At 38.8% G+C, this 20,962-nt stretch overlaps 2 protein-coding genes across 2 annotated transcripts in view; one reads left to right on the forward strand and one right to left on the reverse strand.

Annotated features, from left to right (window-relative positions):
- Window positions 1–460: 460 nt before the first annotated feature.
- LOC106926960 (kelch-like protein 40a) lies at window positions 461–7,495 on the forward strand. The gene is made up of 6 exons (XM_015002191.2): window positions 461–1,811; window positions 3,410–3,570; window positions 3,744–3,851; window positions 4,436–4,621; window positions 6,010–6,159; window positions 7,028–7,495. The coding sequence occupies exons 1-6, from the start codon at window positions 687–689 to the stop codon at window positions 7,137–7,139; spliced, it is 1,842 nt and encodes a 613-aa protein (XP_014857677.2). The 5' UTR covers window positions 461–686; the 3' UTR covers window positions 7,140–7,495.
- A 36-nt stretch (window positions 7,496–7,531) lies between these two features.
- LOC106926961 (vasoactive intestinal polypeptide receptor-like) overlaps window positions 7,532–20,962 on the reverse strand; it is a 29,479-nt gene continuing 16,048 nt past the window's right edge. The window contains exons 4-13 of the mRNA XM_088014505.1: window positions 20,787–20,893; window positions 20,566–20,663; window positions 18,414–18,543; window positions 14,720–14,873; window positions 14,000–14,060; window positions 13,455–13,521; window positions 13,282–13,373; window positions 12,698–12,827; window positions 11,643–11,684; window positions 7,532–11,495 (exon numbers count right to left, since the gene is read on the reverse strand). Of these exons, the coding sequence (XP_087870631.1) occupies window positions 11,304–11,495; window positions 11,643–11,684; window positions 12,698–12,827; window positions 13,282–13,373; window positions 13,455–13,521; window positions 14,000–14,060; window positions 14,720–14,873; window positions 18,414–18,543; window positions 20,566–20,663; window positions 20,787–20,893 (1,073 nt within the window). The 3' untranslated portion in view covers window positions 7,532–11,303. The remainder of the gene's footprint in view (window positions 11,496–11,642; window positions 11,685–12,697; window positions 12,828–13,281; window positions 13,374–13,454; window positions 13,522–13,999; window positions 14,061–14,719; window positions 14,874–18,413; window positions 18,544–20,565; window positions 20,664–20,786; window positions 20,894–20,962) is intronic.

The raw sequence follows: 20,962 nt of genomic DNA on the forward strand, positions 1-20,962 counted from the left end.
AGTAACTGACCACTACCAGATAAATAAGAGATTTTCGAGTCCCGATGCAATGACCACGTAGTGTCACTGTATTCTTGGGAGACCTGACTGCTGGCAGTCTTAAAAAAATCATGCAAAGATTCAATTAAGACCTGAAACAGGATTAATATTATTATTCATTTGCAAATTATTATATCTTTTATTCTTTTTTCACATTCTAAAGCTTTAATGTTAACACATTTAATAATTTACGCATGATGAAGCTGCAATACAGGATTTCTTTTATTAAGTAGATTCTACTTTTTTAAAATTTGATACTAACTTGAGTCATGGATGTGGTAAATACATATTAATAGCAAAGTATATGTCACTTCCTCTGCTTGTAATTCAGAATGTCCACAATGTGATACATTAAAAATAGGAAAGTGTGTTACAGTATCAAGATCAGAACAGCTGCCGGGTGAGTTGATTGCTGGATTTAAACGCTGCCATCATTCCTCTGTGCACTGTCTCTGCGAGTGTGCCCCATCTTTGCTTTGTGGGGACCCAGTCTATAAATACCACGGATCTACGCACTCAGTGACAGTCAAAGACAGCTGAAGCCATAATCTTACCCACACTTTGAGGCTATTTGTAGCAGTCGGAGCAGGCCAGTGAGCACCGGCAGTCCCGCTTTGTCATAGCAGGAACAAAACCCCACCAACAAAATGGCGGCATTGACGATAGACCCGATGCGGCAGCCTCGGATGTACCAACAGACCCTGCTCCAGGATGGACTGTGTGATCTTTTGGACAATGACAAGTTTGTGGACTGTGTCCTGAAAATCCAGGACAAGGAGTTCCCCTGCCACCGTCTGGTTTTGGCGGCTAGCAGCCCCTTCTTCAAGGCCATGTTCCTGTCTGAGCTGGAGGAGAGTAAGAAAAGGGAGATAGTCCTTAAAGATGTGGACCCCAGTGTCATGGAGATGATCCTGCGCTACCTATATACATCTGACATTAATCTGACAGAGCAGAATGTGCAGGATATCTTTATGGTTGCTAACATGTACCAGATCCCCTCCATCTTCTCCGTTTGTCTGACCTACCTTCAGGAGAAGATGGTGCTGGGAAATTGCCTTGCCATCTTCAAACTAGGGCTTCTTCTGGATTGTCCAAGACTCACTCTTGGTGCCAGGGAGTTCATCTGTGAACGTTACCAGGTTGTTATGAGGGACCAGGACTTTTTCCAGCTCAGCCCCAGTGAGTTAGCCATCATCCTCTCTTCAGACGCCCTAAACGTTGAACGGGAGGAGCAGGTTTTTGAATCCCTGATGGAGTGGATCAAACACGACGAGACAATGCGGCTAAAGGAACTCCCCGAGCTGTTACACTGCGTCCGATTCAGGCTTATTCCCATAGACTACTTCAAAAAAAAAGTTGAGAGTCACCAGTACATCCGATTCAACCAAGAAATCAAGAAGGAGCTGGATCTCGTCACAGAGGCCCACCAAGGTCGCCTCCCCAAGCCGAAGAGGCTTGGCAGCGATGGTGCAAAGGGAGGAGAGGGGAGCGATGAGGAGAAGGAGGATGACGAGGAGGAATACCTGCCAGGAGTCTTGAACAACAACCCTCGCTTTGGGATGTTTGAGATGGACCTTGTACTTATGATCAACAACACTGGCACTGTGGCCTATGACCCGGTGGGAAACGAGTGTTTTGTCGTGTCAGAATCTACAGAGATTCCCAAAAACCACTCTAGCCTGGTGACAAAGCAGAACCAGGTATTTGTGGTTGGAGGACTTCTCTATAATGAGGAGGACAAGGACGAACCATTCATGTCTTACTTCCTACAGGTAAAGGGAGCATCTGTCTCTCAAAGCTTAGAAACTAGTTTGGTTTCATTTTGTTTTGCTTTCTGTTAAAGAGCTGGAAGTTTTCTTTTTTGCTGTAGATCTGGATTGCTATTCATTATCGTGTACAAAGCTCGAAAATATGAGTACAAAGCAATCAAGGTTTTCCAAAGAAGATGAAGTAAAAGCAACCAACTTAGTCATCAATGCATAACACATTTAACTCCCAAGTAGAAAGTAGTAATATAAAAGTCTCCAGGTTAAATGTTATTTCATAAGGTGAATATTTTTAGGGTGATTTCTTCACTGAAGAAGTCAAAGTGAAGATAAATGGTATCTGGGATAAGCGTTGGCTGCATTAAATGTATCAGCAGTGAATGGAAGAAGCCGAAAATCTTATCTCCTACGTGAGAGGTTCCCAGGGAAGCCGTCTGGATGAAGAAAAAAAAAAAAACATGAACACTGTATGCGCTGGGTTTTTAAACCTTAGAATGCCCAACACTCTGTTATTCCTATGTCAATTTGATACAGTAGAGGCTTCCACACTTCCCATATTTGTGTCCTCTGTCACTTTTATCAGCAGTTAAAACTGATTAATCCGTTGCTAACATGTTGTAACTTGTTTTTCCGAGCCGCCTTTAAACGCAACATGAGCGCTACGACGCTCGCGCTGGGATTTCACCTGTGAAGGAGACCTGCTGCTGCTGTGCGGAGCTACGTAGGTTTGTGTTAGAATCATGGCAGCAAACCAGCAAAACGCAAAGAACTTTTCACAGTTTTTCCCTCCAAACTAACCGACTGAGTTGAGTGAAGCTGTTGGATGCAGGTAATGTTAGCTAAAAGATGACTAGCTAATATCAATACAGAACCTTAAGCTTAACAAGTACCTTGTAGGCTACCGATGTTGGTGTCTATTTTCAGCTACGTTCATTTTGCCCCCCAAAAAGTCGATGCCCCCAACCCCCTCACACGTGTCGTTTCAACCAGACAGCCATTTGTAATCCATAGGGGGGGCGCAGAAAATGTTTGGAAACCACTAGGGGGGTGCAGAAGAAAAAGTTTGGGAACCACTGTCCTACGTAATACCAGTCTTCTACCTGTAAAAGGTTTAACAGCATAAAGTAATCTATCAGTCAGAATATTATTCTGAAAGCATCGTCCTTGTCACTGGTCAAACTAAAGGAATCCATCTAAAGTTCACTTCAAGCTAAAGCTACACATATGGTTGTTATAAGTAATGGTAACATGCTGATTTTGAATTTCTCAAAGTCTTGGCTCAGGCACTGAGAAAAGGAGGATTTGAAGAGTGGTTAATGCTGTAACTCACAAACCTAAGCAGTCATGCTCTACATTTTGCGATAATACGTCATTATGAATAATATAATATGGCCTCTTTGATGTAGAGAGCCATTGCTATGAAACTTGGCTTTTCTTGTTTGTTTGTAGCAGGTACATTCCATTTTAAATTAGCTTTTTTGGTATCCACTATTTATGCTTTTTAAATCTGTATCTTTCGTGGCTCTATAATTTGATCATATTTGTCATTTTTAAAAGTCTAACTTTAAGAAAATCTCTCTCCACACTGATGCTTTCATCCACAGTTTGACCCAGTAAGTTCGGAGTGGTTGGGGATGCCTTCCCAGCCGAATCCTCGGTGTCTGTTCGGCCTGGCCGAAGTTGAAAACTCCATCTTTGTTGTCGGTGGAAAACAACTGAAGGAGGGAGAGCACGCTCTGAGTTCAGTCATGATCTATGACAGACAGTAAGTGTATCATGTGTGACTTCCCATAGACTTGTAATCATTTAAAGATATCTAAAATAACCAGATCTGGAAATATGTGCTTCCTTCCAAATTACAACTCTATTGGTCTTGACGTTCACATTTAACACTGATATGATTTGCTCATAGAGACACATGGTCTTCTTTGCTCACAGGTCGTTTAAATGGGGAGAGTCCGACCCGCTGCCTTATGAAGTGTACGGTCACGGGACTGTAGCACACAACGGTCTTGTCTATGTTATCGGTGGAAAGTCTGAGAGCAAGTAAGTGGCTTGTACGACACTCAACGTCACATGTATTAATTATGAAAGAGAAAAATGTCTCAATGCTAATTTTGTGACTTCCCTTATCTGGTCTTTATTTTTCTAGTTGATTTGTTCCAGTTTATTCAATTGTGTCACTATAGCACTGAACTAACAGCACATAAAATAGCAGTTGTTATGGTATGATGATGTACCATTCATCATAACAGCTCAGTTTAAAGTTTATAAAGTTTGCTTTTTTGATGCACATATATGGCATAGAACACGATCCGTTTTAAAGAGTGGAAAACATGCATAAAAAGTACCAAGACAAATCAGTCATTTTCTCTTGTTTCTGTATATATTGTAAGTCAGTAAATATTAAGGCCTCCAAGGAGCACAGTGAAGGCAGGCATGCCACAGTGACACACATCGCCAAACAGAAGTAGATCTTGAACTTTTACAGTTAATAAAAAAAATCTGTATATCTTTTTTTAATGTGTTTTTTCACCAACTTTTATCAAATGTGGCCCTATTTTACAAAAGTGTTCATAAAACGGGGCCCCAATTTTTTCCAACGTGGTGTTTTAAATTATTTCATGCAGGAAATGTCTGAGAAGAGTCTGCGTCTACGACCCCACCAAGTTTGAGTGGAAGGACTTGGCTCCTCTGACGACAGCCAGATCTCTGTTTGGCATCGCCGTCCATCAGGACCAGATCTACGTGGCCACGGGAGTGACCGACTCAGGCCTCACCAGCTCGGTGGAGGTCTACGACATCGCAGCCAACAAGTGAGAAAAACATTTTAGGGTTTATGACACATCACACTGATAAAACAAGCAGGCTCTTTACTTTAAACAGTGGAATTAGTGTAACAATCTGCATATATTTTTTTGGGTTGACTCTCTTCCTATTATTTTCATGGATTCATCTGAAAAAACAAAAATACAATTAGATTGTGGTCATGGTACAAAACAATTACTGAAATAATTTAAAATCTACATTAACAAGGCGGCATGCAAATATTTTCTCATACAAACACAGTTGAGATATTCCTTTCATTGGCAAGATACAGGGTTAAGAAACTTAGCATGTACGCAGATTTGAGTTTTATGGAAGCCTTTAGCTGCCAGAGCAATAAATCCAGCAGCAAGATCTTGTTATAAACTATACGAGAAGCTTTCTCATTTTAACAAAACAAGTTTTATGTTTCATTAAAACGAGGAACGTCCTTGTTTTACAAAGCTATAAAAATACATTCCTTCTTAACCTTTGTATGTAGAAATGGGGTCCAACCGACCCCACACACGTAAAACTTGTATAATTTGCCATAGTCCTCTACGTTTGCCTCAGTCCTCCCACGAACAAGGGTGCGGTTTCTTCTAGAGACACGTAAACAGTCCTGGAGTTGTTGCTCTTTTTACTGTTAGGACTGTCAAAACGAGAAAACACTGATTTTAATGATATGTAAATCTTGTAAATCTAGCCCCTGTAGTTAAATTCATCTGTAGAATTTAGCATTAGCAATGATGCTGAATTAGTTAATAGAATCTTTCTTAAATATATTTACGTTTTTAACACTATTCTAACAAGTTGGCAGGTAAATACTCTTCCTGACAACCACAGCTAAGACTTACCGTTCATTAGCAATCTTCTTTAAGGTTAAACAATTTAGCAAGCTAGCCTTTAGCACTTAGCCTTTGCTAAGCTAGCCAAAGTTGGATTAAACGTTAATTCTTTCTCCAGCAATGACACTTTATCAACCAACATCAATTTTTAATATTCATTATGTTCATAATCATGCAAAATGAAAAATACTAGCCTTAGGCTACCGTTCAAGCAAGAACAACTGTTAATGAATTAACAAATTTAGTTAATTTCTAATTAACATGTTGAGGTGTAGTTACACAGAAAAAAAATATATACAACATTGGTCAAAAATAGCCATAATTAAACATATATTAACTAATACACTTGATTTATGTGTAAATATTTCTAGTTGTGCGTATGTCTTCTTCCAAAATTAATTTTTAAGTGCATGAGATCAATATTAGTAAATTACTGAAGAGCATATACTATTCTGATCATATATCAGAACTAACAGTTTGGGATCATAACACCCAGAGTCATAGATTAATAGTGTTAAATTCCTGTTGATTGTGTTTCTTCCTACATGCAGGTGGTCTGAGTTTACAGAGTTCCCTCAGGAGCGCAGTTCCCTCAACCTCATCTCGACAGGAGGTTACCTGTACGCCATCGGAGGCTACGCCATGATGCCCAGCGAAACCAGTGAAGAGCCTGTACCAACTGAGATGACCGATATCTGGAGGTGAGAGGCCACGTTACATGACGGCTGTGACGTCTCACTGTTTCTTTGACCTTTTGTGATTTAAATGCACATAAAGATTGTGATGAAAGAAAAAAAACTGAAACTCATTATATAGATTCATGACAGAGTGGAATATTTTAAGTCTTTATTTTTATGACTCACAGATGCTAAAATTCATAATTAATAATTATCTAATTAATTAATAAAGCAGAGTATTTTAAACAGATATTTCAGGCTTTTGAAAACATGTTAATTTTTATGCACTGAATACTGCATAGGGGCTCATTTTATGTGAATTACTGCATCTATGGAGCGTAGCATGGATTTTATCAGTTTCTACTGAGATGTGTGTCATTAAAATATTTAATATCTGAGTTTCACTTTCTGTATATAAGTATAGTTTATTTTTTATTTTTTTAACAATATCCACATTTTTTTTAGATGTACCAGTCAGTTAATCTCCAGTATCTAAAACATAAATGTAAAAAAAAAGAAACCCTGTCCACGTTCATTTTAACAAAGAGCCTTTCTCATCATGGTCAGCGTTTAGGACGAACCATGCAGATAGAAGCGCATAGAGTCTGAAATGGAGAGTTTGGATTCTATTATTTTTATTTCTCTGAACGTTGCTGTGTCTAAACTCTGGGTTTAATTTGCTTGGATGTCTTCTCCTAGGAACATTAGTAAGTATTTTATCTGCTGTGTGTTGTTGCAACACCGGTTATATGAAACCCTACAAGAGTTTCTCTGAGGAAATCATTCTTTGAAGGTCTGCGTCTGGTACGCTGGGATCATTGTTGCTGCTCTACACCGTTTCACAATGCTACGATGAGTACAACCAGCACTAACATGTGTGTCTTTACTGCAGATACGATGAGCCAGAGAAGTGCTGGAACGGGATTTTGCGAGAGATTTGCTATGCAGAGGGATCCACCATTCTCCCAGTGCGACTCAACACTCTCCGCCTCACCAAGTTATGATCCAGCTGAACTGCTGCTCTGTTGGGTTTCACGTTGTATGCTGGAGGAAATATAATTCTTCTATGTGGACATTTTCCTAAAATTAGCTTGGGGTACAGAGTGATTCAGAGGCAACCCTTAAAGACAAGAAGAAGCAATGGGTTATGAGATCAGAGTGAAGCTGTTTTATCATGTGCTGTACAGCAGGGGGAGACAGAGACATGGCAACTGATTAAAGCCAAAGAAGAAGGACAAACATCACCAACTTCAAGAAATTTTGATCTGTGTATCTTTCCTTTTGGTGTATTGTTTCATTAAGTTTGTTTACTACGTATATTATAATGCTGCATTCAAATAAAAGATTGTTGAAAAAACTACTTTCATGGCTGAACAGAAAAGGTACTGAAGCCAAATCAGAGTGCAAATGTTTATATTCATTTTCATTTGTTCAGTAACAACCTTAATTCTACACCACACAAAAAAAGACACTTCCTCTAACAACAAATTAAAGAGACTTTGTCATCTTTACACTGACATGATGCAAATAGCACAAGTGGGAAACGCAGTTTTAAATGTAAACCTTGACTTCTAGCTGACACCTGAGTACTAAGCATCATCATAAATTGCATCGTAAAACAAATCTGTTTGCATATTTACATTATAGCAATATATATACAACAAGAGCTCTCTGTGAAGTTAAGTTCAAGGTACATATTTAGCTCCGTATTTAACCAGCACGGGAAAAGTCACATGATTTACGCTGTAGTTCCCATTTCCACCACTCTGATAGTTTCAGTTTTAGTTGTTTTTTTTTTTATCAGTGGGGTAAATGGGCTTATATACTTAAAAAATATTCACACCTCTTTATTTTTTTCACATCTCGCTGTGTTACAACCATATCAATATAGTTCATAGGAATTGTGTTGTACACCATCAAAATTAGCATTTAATTGCGAAGGAAACTGTCCACATTTTTTCTAAACGCATACAAATCTGAAAAGTGTGGCTGGCAAAACTACATTTAGTCTGATACTGTAACATGAAATCTTTCCCAACCAATTCCCTTTTGAAATGTTTCACTTAGGAAACAGAGTGAAGCTCTAAGCAATTTATTCTCAGCATAAATCTAGCAGTTCTGTTCAGATGTTTGGTAAGATGAAAAAAGAGAATGAAAAAAAATGTAGCTAATTTGTTAAATGTAATCAAATTAAGTTTGTCAAACTTAATTCATTTACATTTGTTAAACATGACAACTTAATGAACTTCATATATTTACTTGGGTAAACTTAATTTTATTATGTATAGAAAATTAACTTTTTTTTTCAAAGTTGGATCACTTGTTTTCTTTTTTCAGTGTTGAAGATGATAACGAACACAGCAAACATCAGGGTTTAAGTTCTTAAAGTCAAAACATAAATCCAATGTCATTTATGAGTTTGTGACTTAAAAATTGCAAAAACAACTGTTCACAGACGATGTCCATCCACTCTAACTAGGCTTGAGTTGTTTACAAATGAGAATAGGGAAAGAAAAATTGGCATCTATCTGCTAAATTGGACCTGAAGCTGTGATCATACTGAATGTTTAACACTTTTCATATTTCTATTTGTAAAACCTTTGTAAAAGAGCTGTTTAGAAACCTGGCCTAAAATTAAAGGAAAAAAAAGCCTAAATTAAATAAACTCACAAGGGAGTCGTAATGGAATTATAATGAAGCTGAGGAAAACATTTTCATCTTTTTATATAAAAAGATTCATCCCTAGGAAACAATGAACAAAAATGACAATTTATCTTGTCAATGTCAACGTACACAAATGTCAGTGGAAACAAATGGTAACAGTACAGAATATTAACAAAAAAACCACAACTAAGCCATTTATGCATGCAGTCCAGACAACAGAAGATGGCTTCAGCATTCACTGATGTTACACATCTGCTACATCCAGAAACTAAAAGCCTCTGTTATCTGAGCAAAGTTTCACAAGCCGGAGCTTGGAATGTTATCCGGCAGTAATTCAGCCGAGCGTATGGTCCATATAAAACTGTCACAGACAGGATAAGCACATCCAGTACGCTAGCTGTGCTATGGACGCCTCCTCCTCAGTGACTCCTGGTCAGAACAGTCCCATCACCGATATCCATACATTTTGTCCCCTTTGCAACAAAACCCTAACCTCTTGCTTCTCTTTGGATGATCAGTCAGCAAACGATAATTAAGTTCCTTTTAAACGCAGAGCAGCTAGAGGAAGATCTCCCTGCCTGTGTTAGCACGTTGCTACGCTGTAGCCAGTGTTGCTGTTGTCAACATTGAGTTCAGGTTTGTTTATTTGCTTGGCCTTTTTGCCAACTCTCACACTAAGTGATACTTAGTGATATATAGCTGCTGTTTCCCCTTTGTCTCATGTCAGTCGTTTAAATCTCACTCAAAGCAAAAACACTTCTTACCCACTGTGCTATTTTTGACTGGTTCTAAACAGAGTGACAATTTAACGTTTTGCCTCCTTGGTAGGTAGTTTGTAAAGCAATGCAGACACCTAGGAGTCATGTAACCACTAGCCTGCGACGGCTCCTGTTTGAGATTGACTAGATTTTATTCTTTACAATTATTTGGTCCAGTTTAACTACTTATCTGTGGAACAAAATTATTCTTCTGCATTGACATTTTACCAGCTAACGTTGCTCCTCTGTTAGCTTAAAGGTGAATTCAGGATGACTTCTTCACACTGAGCTGAGAATTTGCCACCTCTGAATTGCTAGTGTATAAAATGTGATTATACTCAAAGGCAGAGATTTACGGTTAAATAACCAAGTGCAATGTCACTTTTTTTGATTTATCAGAACCTATTTATCACAGTTATGAGATCCAATCAATCTTATCTAGGTATTACAAATTGTTATTCAAGCTCAGAACATAAATCATCGATTCATAATTCACAATTCATTCAAAGAGCCAGTAGTTAATGATATTGTTAATGATATTGTCAATGTGCAGCTTTTGGTACTAATGTGTGTTTCTTTCCCTTGGATATTAGTATTTTTGCAGAGGAAAAATACGATTTAGATTCATGATATTAAGATGCTCAGTAATATTTCTCAGTTAAGTTTGTCTCAGTTGTTTGATCTGCAGCATCATCTGCCATGATGGCCAAGAACGATCGCCAAGGAGACAGACTCATGTTGGCACCATGACTCCACATTAAACATGATCCAACGTATGAATGAACGAGCGGACAATATTAAAATGCAGCTATAGGTAGTGAAAACAGGTCCCTCTTTGATTATGCACTCTGTTAAGTGTTCAGCGTACATGACAGCAGATCTGCATGTCATCTACATGTGAGCTGTGCTGGAAACTCGAGCATTATAGCAGCTAAAAACAGAATCCACGAGTGTTGAAAATGCTCGTGAATCAACCAAATCAATCACGCTGAAAAGAAGCAAAAGTAGATTTGTGCCACTTTTAAGTTCTAAAGACGATCATTATCCTTGTCACCACTTGTTTCAGCCTCCACATCCACTCCTTCATAGCTGGTGTGTTATGAGTCACATGCTGGCTCAAACATGCACGGCCCAAACCCCTCCAGCTCTCTGTTTTGTATTCCTCAGTGAGAAAGTCGTTCGAATCTGTCTAAAGTTGCTTGTCAAGCAAAGGCAACGAATCAGCTTGAATCTCAGTTCTTTTTTTTTTTTTTGTCAGAACTCTTAGCAATTATTCTTGATATGTACAATCTTGTTCCTAGGTTTTAAATGTTTGAGGCTTTTATGAAAGGGACATCCTTCCTCCTGTCTTTCACAAATCTCGCTTCACGTTGGAGCGAAAAGTTGGTGACCCTGTGCCAGTAGTCAGCCGCGCTGCATTTCAGAGAAATCTCTCTCTGTGATCGTAGCTGCTTTTACATAATCTGGAAAAAAGAAAAGTAAAAAAGAAAAGGCGCGTACCTTCTTTACATTTCATTAATAAGAAAGTGTTGTTGGAGGTGTCAGATGACTTTGTGCTCTGGCGAGAAAAAACACTGAGCACCTGTTGCTTTTCATAGCCAGCATATAAGATTACAACAACAAAAACAACAACAAAAAAAACAGAAAATCCATGTTAGGATTATCATGGCCTCTGTACACCCAGTGTATGGCAAAAGTACGTGTGAGTCACACATTCGTTAATGGATAATAAAAACCAGAAGGGGGTCAGATTGCAGAAAGGTGCTCCTGGCAGCCCGAAGCCCGCCGTGTGATGGGGCTGCATTTGGTCAGCAGGGTGATCTGGGTGCTGAAATTGTTGCCGTTGCTCCCGATGGACGGCTGCTGGTACTTAGTGTCGGCGCCGAGGAACCGCTGCAGCATCCACCTGCGCCACTTACGCTTAACCTCGGACTGCACCTGCAGGGGAGGCCGAACGGGAGAGCAAACAGTGTGGAGAGGGGGGAGGAGGTGGAGGGATGGGTTAAAAAATAACAGACTCTGTGGCTTTTTAAATGAGAAGAGCAAACACCTAAAAAAAAAAAAACTTTGTTTGAATTTACTCACCTCTCCGTTCAGGAAGCAGTACAGCACCGCAACGACGAAGCCCTGTCGGAGAGACGCAGAGGTGAAGGAAGAGAAAGCCGTGCTGCACAGCACAGCCGAGGGAAATGCTCCAAATATTTGCGCATGAATAATGACGACAAGATTAAGACCAACTTCAGGCTGAGACAGGAGGTTCATCATGCGGACGTCTGGGACATGTTCCCGGGAGATAGCGCTCTGAGCCAAAACGGTTATAAACGGGGAGGATTTTCCACCGCTGGCTTTCCATTTTTGCACTTTGCTCTCAACATCCATGTCCAGTGGAGTACTGTAAATCAGGGGTGTCCAAACTTTTTGTACCAAAATTGCCGAGCCGACAACACTCAGAGGCCAGTTATTTATTAAGAATGCAAAAGCAATTTTATTGTTCTTTTCTTTTTATCCGCTCTGCAGTAAATTCAAGTAATTTTTCTGTGGAATTACACATCCACAAAAAAAAAAGAAGAAAAACAAGTTTCCTAACTTGATGGTCAAGATATTGTTTTTAGTTTTTCCCAAAATCCCAAAAAATGAGAGCTGTCTTTGAAAACCCTCAGCGAGATTTAGCCCACTTTAATTGTTAGGTGTGACTGAGTGTGATTTTGAGTAAAACGTCGCTGGAGATTTGTTAGATGGCGTTAAAAGTGAAACCAAAAAAAAAAAATAAAAAAAAAAATAATAAGCCTAATTAAAGAAAAACACTTGTTTTGTACATAAAAAATGTCTATTTAAGATGTAAAATTGTCATTAAAAAACACAAAAAGTCTCCATCTGCATCAGCCTAATTTATACCGCTCCTGACCTGCATCAAGGGCCACACAAAACTCCTCTAAGGGCCACAAATGACCCCCGGGCCGCACTTTGGACACCCCTTGCTGTAAATCAAGTAACTTATTCCAAATGCACAACAGTAACTATTAAAACACACTACGCTGTGTTTCTCTTGATATCACCTATTAAATGTCCATTTAAATAAAAACTTTCTGTCTGGCTGAAATGAAAACAAACAGGCTTTGCAAAGCAATCAGGTGTGTTACCTGAAATGAGCCCAGAACCAGATCGAACACCATCCTGAGCTGCGGGTGGATGTGTTCGGGGATGAAGGCAAATATTATGTAGTTTATCCCAAAGAGAGGGATTAATAGCAGGGTGGATTTAGTCAGTCTCCTGAAAGCAGCAGAAACAGAAGGAGGAAAATTTATAAACAATGTTTTTCTTTTTGTTTTTTACATATTTGTTAAAACTGTCCCTCTTGTTACAGTATAATAAGCTTTTCTGTCTCCTTCCTGTGGTCCTATTGCCATCTGCAGAAATACACCAGTCAGAAACAACCAATCAGAGCCAGGAGGAGGCTCTTAGCGCTGTCAATCAGCCCTGTATACACATTGCTCTCCCTCTTTTAGTTTTTGTGTTGCTCTACTTACATAAACATCTAATACAAACTGTGTGTTTATAACATGACAAAATTGAAAAAAATACGCCTGAATGCATCTGGAAGGTATCGTGTAGCTTAGTTCGCTAAGAACAATAACTTAACGGCAAATTTTAACAGCAGGAAATTCAGCTGAACGTTAACCTTTGCCTCAACAGACACGTTGACGTTTGGCAAAGGCAAACCTACGAGTACTGGTTGGACTCCTTCCTTCCGATGTCGGGACAGTTCATTTTCTGCCGCAGAATCCGGATTATGCAAATGAAGAGGAAAAAGTTCATCTGATGAACAGAGAAGTGGGACGCTGGTTAACGGGGAGCATCAACGTGAAACGTCAAGAGCTTGCGTTTGGTGTAACTCACAAGAAAGGCAACTAAGATGGGCGTTTTGATGATCCACCATGACGCGTCGTCGATTGTTTCCCAGCATCTGACAAAAGAGAGAGCATAGGTTAATAAAAGCAGGAAGCAATACCACATTTATAATATACACACAAAACATTTTTTTAAACTATTGACTCTGGGAGCTGATTAGAAATGCATGCCACACTTTTCAGATTATTTTTTTTATGTAGTGTGTTGGTGAAACAGTTGGGAAACTGTCCAGTTTACGGTTCAACATTTCGCTGCTAAGAAACTCTCCTACATTTGCTAATTACAACAGTGCTGTTAACTTCTAAGGTGTGAAACAAAAATAAATAAATAAATCAGCAAGAAAAAATGGAGTGAGAGCCTATGTGAAGTGTCCTTCATGAGTCTAAGAATTTTTACCAGTTGTAAAAAAGTCGTGGAGTCTTCAATCAAACCATCAGCTAAATTACAGGGAACTGGCTTTCCAACAGTGCGTGCACCTGCTCACCAAAAGTTTTCTGGGATGTTTTTAGAACATGACAGAACGCTCAACTCACCCAGGAGGATTTAAATACACTTTTGTAACCACCCAAGCAGAAATGAAGATGGTTGGAGCCCCTGTGAACGGACAGCAGACAGAGTTATCTGTAACTTCAGAGTTAAAACATTCATCGTCTCAAACTGGAGTCATTGGCTACAGCCACGGGCATCCAAACAACCATTCGCAACACCAAGATGCTCCTAATAAGTGGGCGAGCCATGCCTGAATTACTTTACAGCCGAAGCAGTTACGCATTTTTTGAGTATGCTTATCTTTTTTTTTTTTTTACAGGATTCTTATGAGCTCAGTGCCAGTATTGGTTCATCTGGGGACTCTGCAGTGAAGTCACAGGGTTCTCTCCATTATCCTGCTGGAAAAGACCAATTCAACCCCATTTTATAGACATTTTATTGGTGTGTTGGGGAAAATAAAACATGGTTACTGATCATCCGTCTCAATGATTTTTAAAGGGCGAAGAGAGATGTAAAAGCAAGAAGCGTCAGATTTTGGCAGCTCTTCTGTGAGAAAGTTTGGATTTTAATGAATGACTGACACAAAGAGGAAACGTTTAATCTTTAGGCTAAAATCGGTTTCATGTTTTTGATAACTTAGTTCGGCTCTTTGAAAATTAGTTGAATCGTAAGCTGCAAGTGCAGAGATGCTGAAATCAACATTTACTTTGCAGACATGTCACATAAGTTCTTTAAAAAAGCGAGACTGCCATGTGAGCACTTACCCCACCCAATCAAAATGTACCACCAAAAGTACTTCCTCTCTGAGAAGAAGGAGACTGCCAACAGAGCGTGAAGGTAGAGGCCCTCCACCAGCAGCCAGAAGTAACTCGCCATGACTCCATACTGGAACAAGACCACTACCGCCTTGCAGCCCACCTGCAACACAAGCATCAGCCTGTGGCTCACTGCTGTCACAATGTAAATGTATTTCAAGACGGAAATAATGAACTTTAATTCCCATATGAAATTGCTTTTGCAATTTTTCTTCTCCTTTTTACAAAGGATTTGCCATTTAATTATCCAATTTGTGTTTATGCCGACGACACTGTTGTTTCATCCACTTGCTTTCATCTTTTCTTAAAGAGTCAGAGCCACAAGCAATTTAATGTTAGCTTGGTTTAAAGTGGTTCAAACAGAATGTGATGTGTGCTGTCTGACTGAATTTTAGACATTCTTCTCATTTGGTTGTTGATTTTGATGTCAGCACTTGTGAAGGTTGACTCCCTCAAATATCAACTCCTCAGTGCGGTTAATTATTTAGCCTTTCGGATGAGGAAGAAAATAACAACATGCCTCAATGGTTGAATTAGCTTCAATTCGGTAACAGGGGTGTGCATAAGACTGACATAACACTGTTATAAACATGATATAACACCTAACATGACCATGAAGAAGTCTTTAAGAATGTTTATGACTATTGTCATGAAGAGACATTCGGTAAATAATGACAATTTCAATGCAAAGTTGGTGATTTTAATGGACTTTAATGCAAGTTTTAGTTCAACTTTGCATTAAAAGTGTCATTATTTACCAACTAATGGAAAGTTGGTGATTTTAATAGACTTTTAGTGCAATCTTTGGTACATTTTGTCATTATTTACCACTTCATGACAACAGTCACAAACATTCATGAAGACTGCTTCATGTTTAGAACAGGTGTTATGTCATGTTTATGACAGTGTCGTGTCAGTCTTATGCACACCCCTTCAAATAAAGTGTTACCAAATTTTCATTTGCACCAATTTATTCCCACATGTGTGGACTTTAACTGTCCTATCAAAATTAAAACAATAAAAGACCCATAGATTCATTATTCTGTCCAGTCTCAAAATCAATATCCTTATTTTTAATTGTTCTGGTTGTATATCATTTCTAAATAATGTAGAAACACAATTATAATTAAGAGCAACGATGAAGTAGTTAAAATTGGGAGTTTATGAAAGTTTATTTTTGAAACTCTTCATGATGACAAAGTAAAGTGCTGCCTAAGATGCCTTTACATCATACAACCAGACGTGATGAATTGGAAATCATGTTTTGAAATGTAAATTTGTCTGTCGATTTCAAGCCTCGCGGTTGCTCCCAGTGGAATAAAGCTCGCGTTCTTTAAGGCATTTGCAAGGAATGATTCACCAGATTATAGCAGAACATTCTGCTCCAGCTAATCTGTCTGCTCTGATGCATTTTATCTTCATTTAAATGAGGCATCGGCTGCGCATTAAGAAACGGATAGAAATCCATTTGAGCCACACGTGGACAAACTGCAGGCGAAACGAAAATAGTGTCCCGTTATCAGAGACCACTGCCGTCCATGACGCACAGCGTGAAATATTCACAGCTGTGTGAACGCCGGTGACCACTGTGGTGCAGGGGAGGAAAAACGGCGCGAGAACAACTTTGTGATGATGTGGTTAAATGTTAATTCTGTTATCTCCAAAGAAAAGGCTGTTTTGTTTTTTTTATATATCTTTAGAAACATTTTCCCTTCATTCATGAAGCAAAAATAAGGCAATTTAATATGAGTCAGGTTTTGTATAAGTTACATGTAATATTTGTGCAAACAAATTATTTGTGTCTCATTTTTTAAGTTTTATTTTTTTTCTTCCATCATTTATGACCTATAGCTGTACTTGTAAAACATAAAAAAAAATCCTGCTGTTTCTCCTATTCGGATCGTGAGCCTGGATCTCGACGGTTGTGCTGGTGTCATTGGAGCTTTTTGCATTGTGAATCAGAGACAGAACAAAACAGAAGGCGTCAAGCATAAAAAAACATCCTTTGACCCACTTGAGCTTTTCATTCCAACTATCTTAAACCAAAGTATAAAAAGTCACTTTTTAAAGTGTTTTCAGAAACATCTTTGAAATTTAGCAGCTGTGTTTGGTGTTGAGTAATCCTGGAATCCCTGAGACGAAATATCTCCCCTCAGCCATTAACAATCAGCCCTCAGAGGAACAGGTTATTTACAGTATAATGATCTAATTCTAGGTAGAGATAATGGAGATGAATCAGACAAAGCGAGATTTTGAAAAAAAAAAAAAAAACTCCACTGAGTCCCACTGAAACAGCTGTGCTGCACTAAAACGACATAAGACGTTTATTTGACTCCACCTTAGCGCCTGCGGTAACACTGGTGTCGAGACAAACTGCTTCTAAGAGGACATCGCACTTGTAAATGCAGTTTATTGCCAATGGTGTCTGCGGTCCAGGTTCAGCGTTAAACAAACAGGAACTTTCACAGCATCCTGCTTTACAGAAGAATTAGAAAACCTGGGCTCAGGAGCGTAACGGACTCTGCAAACATTGCTACACCCTAAACGTTAGGTAAACCCTGAGCTAACACTTTTAGGGCAGTAAAGTCTGAAAGAGAATATGCATCAACTAACACAGGAAATCAACGATTTGGGCGAAAAATGTACTAATCGTGTAGTTTCCCTGACGTGTTGTCAGGGAAACAGCAGGGCCGGCACAAGCATTTTGGGGGCCCTAAACAGATTTTGATTCGGGGCCCCTCATACAAACATGCCAAAACCAGATACTATGTCATTCCTGGCCTACACTACACCTGTAACATACCTGCTATTATTAGTGTCTTTTGTGATTAGCTTACACTGCAAAAACACAAAACCTTACCAAGTATTTTTGGTGTAGTTTTTAGGTCAAATATCTTATTACCCTTGAAATAAGACAAAACTAGCTATTTATTTTATAAAGAAATAGGAGCTTGTTTTAAGTCAATAATTCCATAATATTGGTTAAAAATTACTACTTACATTGGCAGATCTTTTCCTCTTATAACACGGAAAAAATGTTGTTTTATAATCTACCAGTGGAACTAGAACTGTTTTATTAATAAATATCAAGGAATTATTGACTTAAACTCCTATTTCTTGCTGAAAAGTTACTTGTAAGTTAGTTTTGTCTTCTTTTAAGTGAACATAGATAATTTACACTAGAAACTGCAAAAAATTATAAAATCTTACTAAGTATTTTTGGTGTGGTGTACATCTTACCAGTATTATTATGACTACCGATGTTAACCTTGTTACAGGAGTAGCAAACAAGCAAAGGTGTTCTAATTAATTCACATTTTGAAAGGCAGAGTGGTATCTATAAGTGTGGCATTTTAATTTAACTGTTTGAAAGTAACATCTACAGACATTGAATTCACAGTAAACAAGTTAGCAAGTTTAACAGTTTTTTGTTTTAAAACGTGGGGTAGAACGTGTAGACTGTGTAAAATATTTGCAATCTATCACTACAAAATCAAATCAAATGAGGCTCTTGAGGGCCCTAAGCAGCCGCTTAACTCACATATGCCTGGGGCCGGCTCTGTAAACATCGTTGGTCATCTCGATGTGTTCAGGCTGATCTGTGTTTGGCGGATCAGACAGCTGAATGAACGGATTTACTCACCGGTGCCTGGCAGTTTTCCGTCTCGCCCACTTCGTACAGAACCACGTCCTTTATAAAAACAGTGATGGCTTTTAGGATGAGAGATACAAACAGATGCATGTGGATGTAGTTTCTTGTGCAGTGAAGCTTCCTGCAGAAAAAAAAAAAAAAGATCACATCCAAAAGGAGAGTCTATATTTAGACGAGCTGCATCGGTTTACCCAAGCAAAGCAGAAGTAGATTAGTGTTTGTTACTGTTGACTGTCGTAAATCAAAGTTCTGTTGCCGGTTCCGAATGCCAACACATAAACCCTGAAGAAGTCAAGAACTAAATACAGTATCTGTTAAACACATAAAAGATTTAGATTTCCCGGAAAAATGCAAATTTATCAGCCAGAAACAGATGTGCAAACATCCAAGTTGACAACCGGCAGAGTCGAACAATTTCAAGGATTTGACGACATGCCACTAATGCGAATTCTTCACTCCGAGTGTTTTCAAACAGCGGTTAGGCAGATGACTTTGGTTTAATTGTGTGAAACCGCCAGGCGGATCATCTGAGCAGATCAGATGAGATGCGGCGCAGCATCAGCCAGCTGCCCGAGCGCTGCATGTAAAGCTGAACGTAAACAGCAAAGCCTCATGACATCCTGTGTTTCTGCTGCGCGGCGCGGGCCAATGGCATTCCGTGACCCGCTGGAGTAAACACAGGCCTTGTTGTTTAGCCCATCATGTGCAAACAGCACAAATGCGATGTGAGAAGAATAGGCTGCTTGCTAAAAAAGCTAAACACCCTCTGGCTAAACTTATCAGTGTCGCGTTATTGTTTGAGAGGAAGTCGAGACAGAGGGTCAAAACTGGAGGATAATGTAAACATCGTCCGCCCCGCTAAGTGGTTTGACTATACGATATAGCTTGAGTTTATAGTCACTTATGGCTAATAGCGTTGCGGTGTTCATGCAAGAAATGTCAAAGTTTTAAAAATTCTCTTAAGCTTCTGTAAAATAAAGGGAAGGAGCATTAAGACATGGTTTTACTGGTCGATCGCAGTGGTTTTCAAACAAGTGACACTTGGGCACACTTGACAAATGAATTAACTGGGATTTAGGGATCCAAAACACCGACGGTCAAAAAGATCTTTTTAAAGCATAATGGACGTTACTTTATGAGAAATTACAAAAAAAAAGTGCAAATAATTTCTTGCTGCAGTTTTGACAAAGATTTAAGTGCAAGACAAACAGATCAGAAGTTTAAGATAGGTTAGATAGGAACCTTTTAGGTCATTTAAAAAAAAAATAAAAAAATAAAAAAATAAAATAAAATAAAATAATAATAATAAATAATAATAATAATAATAATAATAATAATAATAATAATAATAATAATAATAATAATAATAATAACCTGGACATGTAAGAAGAAATAGAGTAAAAAAAAACATACACAACCCAATTATGAAACTGAAAAGCAAAAAGATCCATAGGGTCTGTCGTAATTCAGGATCTGCATCCTCTAAAGGTCACCTATGATGACGTCACAGTGATGCGACTAAGGCTGTGGAAATTTGAATGCTCCAAAAAAAAACAAACAAAAAAAAACTGCTAAATATCAGGCTTGCCCTTTTAGAACAATTTTGTTTTATAAAATCTGACGGTAAAAAAATCAAAAGCTTAATGCAGATGTGTTCTATTTTTGATATATGCACATATACATATGATTATCTAAAACAAAGAGAAAAAAATATAATTAATTTTTTGAGTTCATTAATTTAATTAATAAAAAGGATTAAATGCATAATAAAAAACCCTTCAAGATTTCAACCTCTGGTTTTACTAGCTTATGTTTAGCTACTTTGCGGTTGCTAGGAGACAGGACACAACAGAAGTAAGGGCTGTAATAAACTTGAAGCCATTCACGTCCGGTGTACGCCAGGTTCTTTGAAGGAAGCAGTCCCTGACCCCAGACAGACCCCAGACTGAGTTAAAATGAAACCTACAAGCTAAAATAAAGTCACCTTTTCCACATAATATAAATAAATAAAGGACTAAATGAAGTCAAGAACTAGGCAGCCATAAACGAGGCAGCCATGGACCTCCAGTGTTCATAGGGATGATAGTTTGTTGTGCTCTAAGCGATGAAATAAATAGATGTTTTGCTTGAGAACAATCCTTACCGAAAGAAACAGAGTATGGAGATGGCAACCATCAGAGAAATAAGGGAAACGCTGTGACCGATTGTGTAGCCGACTTTGATGGTGATGTAAAAATCTCCCTGCAACAAAATTATCAGTCATACCAGACTCAAAAACAAAAGTCATTTTGAGATAAGAAAAAAACAAAAAAAACAAAACAGAAAACACATGAATTCACATCAGCATAGAGTCGCCAAACTGACCGAATTCTCCTCCGCGGTGTTGTTGGGGTTGTAGCCGCAGCCCAGTATGTAGGAGTCCAGGCTGCTGGGGGGCCAGCCCTGCACGGTGCAGGTCTTTGACAGATTACCTGAGGGAGCAGACACAGGAGAGTTTCGCTGTGGCGCGATGACGTCTCTCGCACGCGTCGTGTAAAAGC

This window comes from Poecilia mexicana, unplaced genomic scaffold (assembly GCF_051168715.1).
Source record: "Poecilia mexicana isolate PSO_F unplaced genomic scaffold, ASM5116871v1 scaffold_17, whole genome shotgun sequence".
NCBI lineage: Eukaryota > Metazoa > Chordata > Actinopteri > Cyprinodontiformes > Poeciliidae > Poecilia > Poecilia mexicana.